This window comes from Paramisgurnus dabryanus, chromosome 9, assembly GCF_030506205.2.
Source record: "Paramisgurnus dabryanus chromosome 9, PD_genome_1.1, whole genome shotgun sequence".
Lineage (NCBI taxonomy): Eukaryota > Metazoa > Chordata > Actinopteri > Cypriniformes > Cobitidae > Paramisgurnus > Paramisgurnus dabryanus.
The window spans coordinates 32464340-32476538 of record NC_133345.1 but is presented as its reverse complement, the minus strand read 5'-3'; the positions used below and the strand labels follow the sequence as shown (position 1 = coordinate 32476538).

Sequence of the window (12199 nt, the reverse complement as noted above, 5' to 3'; positions counted from 1 at the left end):
TGTGTTTAATTGTGTGTATTAATCAGTGTGTGTTTGTGTGTTTCAGGTGATGATTAATGACATTATGGCATCTGAACGGATGTTTGGTGCTCTTGGTCATGTAGCTGCTACAGAAACACCTCGCTGTCGCCTGCTACTGCTACTGGAAGAGTCCAGGTGTCTGTCTGTCCTTTTTTGTGTGTTTGTCTGTCTGTGTGTGTGTGTGTGTGTGTGTGTGTGTGTGTGTGTGTGTGTGTGTGTGTGTGTGTGTGTGTCTGTGTGTGTGTGTCTGTGTGTGTGTGTCTGTGTGTGTGTGTACGAGATTGATGTAGCAGGTCAGTGCATGTCAAACGCAGCTGTGTGTGTCTTCATGTTTTATTGCCTGAGGTTCAGGACTATTTGAACACTTGAGAATTAAACAAAGTTTCTTCTTGGTTCAACACACCCTTGCATTACCACATCAAGAGAGATTGTCATTCGACCTGTCTGTCGGTCAGTCTATCTATCTGTCGGTCGGTCTATCTGTCTGTTGCTTGGTCTGTCTGTCTGTTTGTCGGTCTGTCTGTCAGTCTGTCTATCTGTCAGTCTGTCTGTCTGTTGCTCGGTCTGTCGTTTGGTCTATTTGTCAGTCTTTCTGTCTGTCTGTCATTCTGTCTGTCTGTCATTATGTCTGTCATTCGGTCTATCTGTCGGGCTGTCTGTCTGTATGTCTAATGGTCAGTCCGTCTACCTGTCTGTCGTTCTGTCTGTTTGTCGGCCTGTCAGTAGGTCTGTCTTTCAGTCGGTCTATCTGTCTGTCTGTAGGTCTGATGGTCAGAATGTCTGTCTGTCTGTCTGTTGGACTGTCAGTTGGTCTTTCTGACAGTCTTTTTGTCGGTCTGCCAGTATGTTGGTTGGTCAGTCGGTCGCTCTGTTTGTCAGTTGGTCTGTCGTTCTGTCTGTCTGTCGGTTGATCAGTAGGCATTGTAGCGGCCCCTTGGATTTATTAATCAAAAGACGCAGAGAGTTTCAAACGGGTGTCGGTTTATTTCCTCTCAACGAACACCATGCACCATAAGCACCATGAACACCGTGAAAACTACAACAAAAACAGCAGAAATACAAAGTGTTTCTATGTAGTTTCACAAATAATTAGCACATAAATCATGTTCACATATTAATCATTTTTACACCATATGTAAATCATTTTAAATAATAGCCAATATAGAATGAACAATGTTTTTAAGCTAATATGACGAATAAAATATCACATGCTTCTTTAAATTAAACACAATATATTACAAATGTTTACAGAAAGAATATATATATATATATATATGTTTATCAAGATAACACGTGTGACGAACTCATAAACAAATGAACTTCATGACATTCTCTTTTTCCACAAACAAAATCTCTTCTGATAATAATACACAATACACATTTTTGAGTTTCATACCTCATTCCGCTCTCCAAGGGCACTAATTAAAGAGTTCTGCCATCAGCTAGCATGCTCTCTAGCTCGACACACACACACCCTCAAAGTTCAAGGCTCTTAAAAATAACAGGTACGAACAATACAAAAATAAAGTAAATCACAATGTAAACTTTTTCCTTACAGGATTCAAATGGATGAACATGATAAACACCTAATATGTTTACAAGTTTTTTACCGTTCTTCCGACGATGCATCAGCACCACATTGCGAAGCGTGTAACAGGAAGTTTAGCACCGTAAAACATTAGAAGAAGAAGACACGCCTTTCAAAATAAAAGCAGAACAGACCACAAGGTGGCACTGTAGAACTACAATGTCTTATTAACACGTAAATGTAACACAGTGTAGGAGAATATTAATGCAATTTATCAGACATTTACACTCCCACCAAATCCTAGTACAATGAATGAACAAATACACAAATAGTAAATGAATTGTACAGGATTTCTTGACTCTAAGAAATAAATAGCTTGAAGCTAAGCTATCAGAAGTGTAACTATATGTGTGTGTAATATCATGCATAATAAAGCAGTGTGTGTAGTGTTGTCAATTGCTTTCTTGTAATCAGTTCTCAAGGAGGAGCACCAATTTTTTGATTGGTCTCTCAATAACTGAGGGCTTGGAAGGAGGATCTTGTTTTTTATGAGGTTTTCTATCCCCAACTTGCACTTTAACTCGACGAACTAAGCCATCACTACTTTGAACAGTTTCAATCACTCGTCCAAGTTGCCAATGGTTTCTTGGGAGGTTATCGTCTTTTATAATGACAATATCATTCACCTTGAGGTTGCGTTGAGGTGAGTGCCATTTCTGTCTCAAGGATATGTTCAACAGATATTCCCGTTTCCAGCGGCACCAAAACTGTTCAATAAGATACTGAACTCTTCTCCACCTCTTTGTCGCATACAGGTCCTCCTTGACAAATACTCCAGGGGGAGGAAGAGCCACTTTAGATTTCATCATAATGAGGTGATTCGGTGTTATAGGCTCCAGTGCCTGCGGATCGTTGATTCCATCCACTGTTAACGGGCGACTGTTAACAATAGCCATGGCCTCGTATAGCAGTGTTCTGAGGGAGGCGTCATCAAGTCGACCTGAGCACTGTGCAAAGGTGGCATTCAGCACATTTCTAACGGTTCTGATCTGACGTTCCCAGACGCCGCCTGCGTGACTGTCAGAGGGAGCATTGAAAACAAATTCGCACTGCTTCTCAGTCAAGAAGATTTCCAGTAGCTTAGTGTCACATTTTTTAAGTGCTTCTTTGAGCTCGTTTCTGGCGCCAACAAAATTAGAGCCTTGATCACAGTGTAGTTGTTGAACAGCTCCTCTCAGACTGATGAAGCATCTCAAGGAGTTGATGAATGAGTCTGTTGACAAATCCTCAAGCATTTCTATATGAACTGCTCTAGAGTACAGACATGTGAAAATCAGGCCGTATCTTTTGTATTGCTTGCGAGCCTTTGTTACAATGAATGGACCGAAACAGTCCACGCCGCTGTATGTGAAAGGTGCCGAGGCTTCGACGCGTTCTTTGGGAAGTTCGGCCATTTGCTGTCTCTCTGTCGGTCGTCTCAGTTTCCTGCAAACCACACAAGTGTGTATCAGCTTAGCCACCAACTTGCTCCCACCAATTACCCAGAATCCATTGGCCCGAAGCTCCATTAAAGTCTGGCTTCGACCCTGATGGCATGTTTTAGCATGGAAATGGGACACAATCAACTTGGTGATGTGGCTGTTATTTGGTAAGATGACTGGGTGCTTCACTTTGTGACAGAGCGATGACTGTTTCAATCTCCCACCGACACGGAGGAGTCCTTCAGACCAGATGGGGTCGAGACGGAAGAGAGAGCTTGAGTTTGGAAGTTCCTTTTTACCCTGAAGCATCTTTATCTCCTTAGGGAAAGCTTGCTGCTGTACGATCTTAATCACTTCATCTGCAGCCTTTTCACGCTCCTTAACAGTCACATACTCACAGTGTTGTTTCGATTTGGAGCCCAGCCTCTTGATTCTTGAAACCACTTTAAGAATTGTTGTCCAGGAGGAAAACTTACTCAAACGCCTGAGGATGTCATTGTAGTCTTCGGCTTCTGTTGCAAGCACCTGAATTGTTTTGACTTCAGGATCACCAATGAGTAATTCTGATGGAGTGCTGGGTGTTAGATGTAATTCACGCTCCCAGAGAAACTTCGGTCCTCGCAACCAGTTTGTTGAATTAATGTCTGAAGCACGAAGACCTCGGGAAGCATGATCGGCCGGGTTTTCTGCAGTGTCCACATAGTGCCACTGACTGGGATCACTGTTATCCCTTATCAGTTGAACACGGTTTGCAACAAATATGTGGAACCTACGGGCATCATTGTTAATGTACCCAAGCACGACTTGTGAATCTGTCCAGAAAACCTCTTCATCAATTTTTATGTCAAGCTCACCCTTTAACATGACACTGATTTTTGTAGAAACCACCGCTGCCGCAAGTTCTAATCTCGGGATACTTGTGACTTTTGAGGGTGCAACCCTTGCTTTCGCCAACACGAGACTGCAATGGACTTGGTCCCTGTCATTTTGGTATCTGAGGTAAGAACATGCACCATATCCCACGCAGCTGGCATCTGAAAAATGGTGCAGCTCTACTCTAACAATGTTATGGAAGTCATATGGGTGGTAACATCTTGGGATTGAAACCTCTTTTAACTTATGAAGACCATTTATCCACTCCTCCCACCTTGACCTCATTTCTTCTGGTAGTGGATCGTCCCATCCGATGCCTCTGTGACACAGCTCTTGAAGTATGCGCTTTCCAGTTAGGCTGAATGGAGCGACGAATCCAAGTGGGTCATAAAGCGAGGCAATGACAGAAAGGCAACCACGCCGGGTTGATGGCTGATCTTTCAAGCTGCTGTTAAAGCTGAAAGTGTCGGTTTCAATCGACCATTGAATGCCGAGTGCACGCTCTGATAGGGTTGAATCTAGTCCTAGAGGTTCGATGGTTGCTGCTCTTTCTGAGGGATCTAAGCAGGTGAGGGCTGCTTCCTCGTTTGAATTGAATTTGTGAAGGCGTAGGCCTCCTCTTTTGCACAACTCCTGCGACTCAGTGATCAGTTTCTTGGCCTCTTCGACTGATGGGACACTGACCAGCCCGTCATCAACATAAAAGTTTTTCTCTACAAATGTTGACGCCAGAGGGTAGGTAGCTTTGTGTTGCCGCGCCAGATGCTTCAAGCCGAAATTCGCACATCCTGGCGACGAGGCGGCTCCGAAGAGATGAACCGTCATCCTGTATTCCTGTGGTTCCTTCTCCAAATCTCCACCTTTCCACCAGAGGAATTTCAGATAATTACGGGATTCTGGAGTGACAGAGAACTGATAAAACATTCTTTCAATATCACAGATGATCGCTACGGCCTCCTTCCTGAAGCGGCAAAGAACTCCTAGCAGAGGATTGATAAGGTCAGGCCCAGTCAGTAGAGTGTCGTTTAAAGAAACACCATGGAATTTGGCTGAACAGTCGAATACGACTCTCAGCTTGTCTGGTTTCCTGGGGTGATAGATGCCGTGATGTGGAAGATACCACTCCGTCTCTCCCTCAGATGTTGTAGGGGCAGGCTCTGCTTCACCCTTGTTAATTGTTTCTTCCATGAATGTTTTGTATTGATTATAGTATTGTTCATTGGTCTTTAATTTCTTCTTAAGGCACTGCAGGCGCACTGTGGCTAGCCTCTTGTTGTTTGGTAGGTATGGTGGACTGTTGCCCTTGAATGGGAGGGGCATCTCATAATGTCCGTCTTTCTTCTGAGTGATGTTGTCACTGAGGAACTGTATGAATTGAACATCATTCTGGGACACATACTTATCTTCATAAGTTCTCTCGGTGAAGTCTGATTCTAGGACTTTAAGAACATCTGTCACCGATGGAATTGTCAGTTCTTTTACTGTGAGCCGATGCACAAAGCTCTGACTTCCTTGTCTGTCTAAGTGGGGGTTTGATGAGCCTATGATACTCCATCCTAATTCTGATCTCTGTGCAAACGGTTGATTTTTGTCACCAATGATGACCTCAAGAGGAGCTAGCGCTGATGGACAGTCATATCCAATAAGAAGCCCTACATCACAGTCTTGAAGGGATGGTAGCTTATCTGCCAAATGTCTGAGATGAGGCCACTGTAATGCAGTTTCCTTCGTTGGGACGTAAGACTTGTCCACCGGGATAAAGTCACGGCTGTAGGCCTGCTGTACTGGGATGTGGTTCTTAGAGTGCAGTCCTCGAACTTGTAGACCATGGACATTCTTGCTAGATATGATTGTATCAATAGCAGTCATAGTACTCAGTTTCAGTTTTACTGGTTGAGCATCAACATTCAGCTTGTCAAGTACATCATCTAGGACAAACGTTGAGTCACTCTGTGTGTCCAGTATGGCATATGTAAGTACTTCTCTGTGTGGCTCTTGTATTGAAGACACAAAGACTGGGACAATACTTGAGGTAGCAGAAGCATGTTGTGTTGATGAATGGGATATGACCTTGTGCGTTTCCAAGCTTGCATGGTTTTCTACGGAAGTGGAGCTATTCGTTGTTGCTTCCACAGGTCTTTGTTTCCTGTCTTCGTGCAAGCAGGTTGGGTGACGACGGCTGCATATATTGCATGTGTGTCGCCTCTTACAATCCTTGGTCATGTGACCCTTCCTTAGGCACCCAAAGCAAAGCCGATTTTCATGGATGAATAGCTTTTTGTCTTCACTACTCTTCGCTGCAAAGGCAGGACACTGGGTGATGTAATGAGCTTCACTTTTACAGACGGAGCAAGGTGGTTTTGGTTTGCTGCCGTTTGTTTCTTGTTTCTCCTGAGCGAAACTCTTTGTTTGTGTATGTGTGTTGAAAGCTTTGGCTCTCTTTGGTGATTTGTCATCTTTGGCCTTGAAATTTATCAACAATGGAGAAGCAATAGGGTTGCAAGCTATCCGTGCCTCTTTGCTCAGGAACTTTGTGAAGCATGCAAGATCTGGATAGCTTCCAGATGTGTCAAGTTCCTCTACAATAATTCGACTCCACTTGCGCACAATCCATTCTGGTAGCTTTTTGAGTAACTTGTGGTTTTCCTCGCAATCATTAAGGATAGCTAGTCCTTTGACATATGGAATCGCCTCCGTGCAGCCTTGGAGGAAGTCAGCGAACTCTTGTAGTGCAAGTGGGTCGTTTGTATTGATCCTTGGCCATCTTGTGAGCTTATCTCGGAAAGCCTTTTGTATGATGAACGGATTCCCATATCGGTCTTGTAAGACTTTCCATGCTCCATTGTATGCGCTCTCTGAATCTCGATAAAAGAAACCTTCTACAGCTTTGCGCGCATCTCCAGCAAGATAATTTTTGAGATAAAACATCTTTTCACTTGGTGGGAGAGGTTTTCTGTCAATAAGAGCTATGAATGACATTTTCCAATCGGTAAACTGTAAAGGGTCACCACTGAATGTGGTTGGTTCAGGGATCGGCAAGCGGTTCATGCTTAATGAGCTGGCGATTGCTTGGGCAAGACTGGCAGACTCCTGAGTCATTATCACTTCAGGAGCAACTTGGTGAGGTTGGAATGATACTGCATCAGGATTTAATCGAGGTTTGGTTTCCATTCTGTAGCAAGCAGAGTTTGTTTTGTCATTAAACTCCTCATCATGGTCCTCAAAACCTTCAAAACCGTCATATGCTCTCACACGAGCTGCTGCTATAGCAACGTCTTTTGCTGCTTGTAACTGCTGCAATTTTGCTCTTTCTTGTTCCAACTGTTGCTGCATTTCCACCTCTTTTTGTTTCATTTCTGACACCATTTTTGCCTCTTTAAGTTTCCATTCACCTTCTAACTTGCGAAGATGTGCTTGCTGTGCTTGGATTTCTTTCATGGCTTTTGATTGTTCCAGCTTAGCCGCAAGCTCTGCTTGTGCATCTACTCTGCTGCTGTGAGTACTGGTTGAGCTGGAGTGGTTGCTCAATCTCTCCGGTGACTCTGAGATTACCGTTTCAGTTTTTGTGTGGCCAAAGACAGACCCATATTCATCTTTGTTTAATGTTTCTCTTACCCTTTCCTTCTCAAGTTGATCATTATAATCTTGATTAATAGTCTCTAGACGGTTACTTATGAGGTCACAAATGTCTTTTGTTAGCGTACCACAGGCATCCATTTTCTTTACAATCTCTGGTGTGGTGTTACTGTTCCGTAAGATAGGTTCATACTGCTGGCTAACGTCATCATGCTTTGCTTGAATGTCTTGTTGTAATTCATTAAGTTCTTCTGATGAACAGAGGGTTTTTAATTTTGTCCTAGTCTTCCTTGCTACCAGCTTCCAAGAGTCATAGGTTTTGTTAAATGCTCTCTCACGTTTTTTGGTGTCTTGGTCATGCATCTCTTGGCCTTTCTCTGTAAACTTTCTCTCACGTGAGCTGGATCTGCATGGTGTGTCTTTATGTGACATTTTGTTTGTTTGTTTGTGCTACTGCTTTAAGTCGAATTTAGCCTTTTATTGTCCTATGCCTGATTTACACTTATAAGCTGTAGTTATGCCTTACCACAGAGTAATATTTATGTCAAGCATTAACAGATTATGGACATCCAAAAGGATTTTTGTATAAAACAGTAACAACAAATTCACACTTTAAACATTTTCATAAAGACATGAAATAATCACCATTTTTGAGAAAGTTGAGAATTAGCTTGCAAGTTAATTTTGACCTTTATAATACCATATTATTTACTTAGTCACTTTGTTAGCTTGGGTGTGTAGAAATCGTCCTTTTGCTACTTTGGCATCCAGTGTCCTTTTTGCATCTCTAGTTCTACCTTTAACGTACTGTCGATTTTAAGTCTTGCCTGGGTGAAGGAGTTGGATGCAAACGAAGTAAACTGGCTGGTAGATTGGACCTCAGATGTGATGGCGTCAGGTCTGGTGCAGCAGTGAGTTTTCACTGTAGCGGCCCCTTGGATTTATTAATCAAAAGACGCAGAGAGTTTCAAACGGGTGTCGGTTTATTTCCTCTCAACGAACACCATGCACCATAAGCACCATGAACACCGTGAAAACTACAACAAAAACAGCAGAAATACAAAGTGTTTCTATGTAGTTTCACAAATAATTAGCACATAAATCATGTTCACATATTAATCATTTTTACACCATATGTAAATCATTTTAAATAATAGCCAATATAGAATGAACAATGTTTTTAAGCTAATATGACAAATAAAATATCACATGCTTCTTTAAATTAAACACAATATATTACAAATGTTTACAGAAAGAATATATATATATATATGTTTATCAAGATAACACGTGTGACGAACTCATAAACAAATGAACTTCATGACATTCTCTTTTTCCACAAACAAAATCTCTTCTGATAATAATACACAATACACATTTTTGAGTTTCATACCTCATTCCGCTCTCCAAGGGCACTAATTAAAGAGTTCTGCCATCAGCTAGCATGCTCTCTAGCTCGACACACACACACCCTCAAAGTTCAAGGCTCTTAAAAATAACAGGTACGAACAATACAAAAATAAAGTAAATCACAATGTAAACTTTTTCCTTACAGGATTCAAATGGATGAACATGATAAACACCTAATATGTTTACAAGTTTTTTACCGTTCTTCCGACGATGCATCAGCACCACATTGCGAAGCGTGTAACAGGAAGTTTAGCACCGTAAAACATTAGAAGAAGAAGACACGCCTTTCAAAATAAAAGCAGAACAGACCACAAGGTGGCACTGTAGAACTACAATGTCTTATTAACACGTAAATGTAACACAGTGTAGGAGAATATTAATGCAATTTATCAGACATTTACAGGCATGTCTGTCAATCTTTCTGTCAGTTGGTCTATCTGGCGGTCAGTCTGTAGGTCTGATGGTCAGTCCGTCTGTCTTTCTGTTGGACTGTTGGTTGGTCTTTCTGACAGTCTTTCTGTTGGTCTGTCTGTAGGTCTGATGGTCAGTCGTCTGTCTTTTTTTTATTGTGTTTTATTGAGCACGAAGCATACAAAGAATACATCAAATGAAACAATGCTTGAAAGCAATAAGACAGTGCTCACAATTTTTTAAATTTTTTACAATTTTTACAATTCTCCACCCACCCTACTCCTCCCCTCCCTCTGCACAACATCCCTGTCCCCTACATGAAGTCCCGCACTCTAGGCCCCCTGTTCAGTCGTCTGTCTTTCTGTTGGACTGTCGGTTGGTCTTAGTGACAGTCTTTCTGTCGGTCTGCCTGCATGTTGGTTGGTCAGTCAGTCGCTCTGTTTGTCAATCAGTCTGTCATATTGGCTGTCAGTTGTTCAGTAGGTATGTCTGTCAATCTGTCTGTCAGTCGGTCTATCTGTTGGTATTTCTATCGGCCTGTCTGTTTGTTGGTCGGTTGGTCTGTCTATCTGTCGATAGTTTTGTCTGTCGGTCGTTTTGCTGTAGTGGTCTGTAGGTCTTGTCTGTTGGTCTGTCTGTCTGTCTGTCTGTTGGTCAATTGGTCTGTCTGCCGGTCATTTTGTTTGTCGGTCTGACCGTTGATCCATTGGTCGGTTGATCTGTCTGTTTGTCGTTTTTTCTAACGGTCTGTCAGTTGATCTGCCTGTTGGTCGGTTGGTCTATCTGTTTGTCTGTCTGTCAGCTGTTCTGTCTGTTGGTCTGTATGTTGGGCGGTATGTGGGTCGGTTGTTCTGTCTATCTGTCGTTTTTTCTGACCATCTGTCGGTCTATCTATCTGCTGGTCTGTGTGTCGGTCGGTTGGTCTATCTGTTTGTCTGTCTGTTGCTCTTTATGTTGGTCGATTGGTCTGTCTGTCTGTTGGCTGTTCTGTCATTTTGTCTGTTGGTCTGTCTGTCGGTTTGTAAGTCTGTCTGTAAGTCGATTGGTCGGTCTGTCTGTCTGTCTTGCGGTCTGTTTTTACTTTTTTAGAATGTAGGTGGACATTATTTTTCAGTTTATGAATACAATATATAATCCTATACTGTAGAAAAGTGTGTTAGGATATGATACATCATTATTTCTTTAAAGAGTGTTTACAGAATTATGTTCACTGTCATTTAAACAGAAAGACTTTAGTGTTTACTTTAAAATGACTTTAAATAGCAGCTTTGATCTCACCCCTGAGTGTGTCCTGCAGTTGAGCTGTCAATCATTTTCTGTATTGATGTGAAGAAAACGACAGCTGCAGTTTGTGTTGGACGGGCGCGGGCGGAGGAGCGGACAGAGTCCTGAAGACCTGAAGGAGAACGGAAAACAGCTGGGAGATGCTTTGAGTCGAGCACTTATCAACTATCCCAACAGAACATCAGACAGTCCTGAGGTGACAAGATGAACATCATCATCATCAGAAGAAGAAGATCTGTATTGATCAATGAACATCTGTGTGATAATCTCTCTCTGTCTGTCTGTCTGTCTGTCAGGAGGGCAGCAGCAGTGATGTGTCAGATCGTTCTGTGATGGTGTCGCAGTATCTCAGAGGTCTCATTAACAGAGCATCCACTCACAATCTGAAGGGTGATGCACTACAGAAACTCTGGCCGTCTCTCTTCACAGAGCTGGTGAGAGACAGTGTATTAGAGATGAAGGACAGACCGGTCTTCAGACAGACCTGTCTCCACCGCCACAGAGAAAGACTCTTGAAATAAATGATTCTAACACCTAGGACTGATTCAACTGATTTCAGATCAGACACGCGTGACACTCCTAACCTGACCTGTACAACATTGATATTTTCTGTTTTACCTTTACATTTAATCATTTAGGACTCAATTTATAATTTCTTCTTTGCAAAATATAGTAGAAATATACATTGTATGATTTTTAAATATATTTTTAAGACTCTAAATACATTCATAAAGATTATCGCCTGTCATTCTAATGGCAAGGTTGAAAAAAGAAAGAAAAAATGAGAAATGTTGCACTAAAGGAATGTACTAATTGCAACCTCTTTACTCTAAAGTCCGATTTAAAAGTAGATTATAAACAATGTGTTTGAATGAATCTCATTTTCTTTCAGTGAATTTCTTCTCTTGTTCATCCGGTAACTTTAACTCACCGTCAGAAACAAACTACACAAATAAAGATGTGAACCTGTTGTGAAACTGAATGAGATGATCTGCTTGTGTTTTTGTGTAACACATTATGATGAAGTTTGTGTTATTAATGTCTGTATGAGACGTGATGTGGTAAGATCAAGCCCGTTCTTTCATAAGCATTCATTTGTTTTGTGTTTTGATACTCATTAAAAGAAAATGATCAGGAACATTTTGCAAATAAATTTAATTTCATAGATTTCATTTGGAGATGAAAGTAAGGAAATAAAAGATAGGAAGCTTTCAAACACAGACATGGACACAAACTAACTAACTACTGACTAACCATGTTTATAATCACACACACACATTTATCCTGGAGAAAAAGCTTTGCTTGGCTAAAGTCATGATCAGAATCATCAGGTAAGATGTTTTTCTTTCTACATTGATGTTTTTAGATTTGTGTGAATAAGAGATTGTGTGATGATGTGTCGTGTCAGAGATGTTCAGAGCGCTTTACTTATCTAAAGTTATTTCTCTTTAGGAAACATGATGATTGATCATTTTAAGCACATTGACTTCTGACAGAGATGAGTTTTTGTAGATTTGTTTCCAGCAGATAAACTATAAGTCTGTATTTCTGTCTCTCAGAGGTGTCTGATGTCTGTCTGATTGGAGATCTGTCATCATCTGTAGCCTTCAGCTGT

The 12199-nt window shown here is 41.6% G+C and overlaps 2 protein-coding genes across 6 annotated transcripts in view; one reads left to right on the top strand and one right to left on the bottom strand.

Moving 5' to 3' along the window:
- Positions 1–11795, top strand: part of LOC135739857 (leucine-rich repeat-containing protein 49) — a 40477-nt gene extending 28682 nt beyond the window's left edge. Inside the window, exons 16-18 of one of the 2 annotated variants that reach the window (XM_065257932.2) lie at positions 47–156; positions 10633–10780; positions 10881–11795. In XM_065257932.2, the coding sequence (XP_065114004.1) occupies positions 47–156; positions 10633–10780; positions 10881–11105 (483 nt within the window). In that variant the 3' untranslated portion in view covers positions 11106–11795. The remainder of the gene's footprint in view (positions 1–46; positions 157–10632; positions 10781–10880) is intronic. The other variant, XM_073815800.1, reaches the window with a different exon arrangement.
- Positions 936–10621, bottom strand: LOC135739856 (uncharacterized). 4 transcript variants are annotated; one of them, XR_010529051.2, is made up of 4 exons: positions 8873–10621; positions 1632–8516; positions 1418–1512; positions 936–1057 (listed from the first exon to the last, which is right to left on the bottom strand). XR_010529051.2 is itself a non-coding variant. In XM_073815798.1 (3 exons), exon 3 carries the CDS (start codon positions 7909–7911, stop codon positions 2020–2022), a length of 5892 nt encoding a protein of 1963 aa, XP_073671899.1. In that variant the 5' UTR covers positions 7912–8516; positions 8873–8967; positions 9063–10621; the 3' UTR covers positions 1095–2019. The 4 variants fall into 4 exon arrangements, 2 of the variants coding, with proteins under 2 accessions (XP_073671899.1, XP_073671898.1); XR_012337345.1 differs by having other exon boundaries at positions 1418–8516; XM_073815798.1 differs by lacking the exon at positions 936–1057 and having other exon boundaries at positions 1095–8516; positions 8873–8967; positions 9063–10621.
- Positions 11796–12199: the final 404 nt, after the last annotated feature.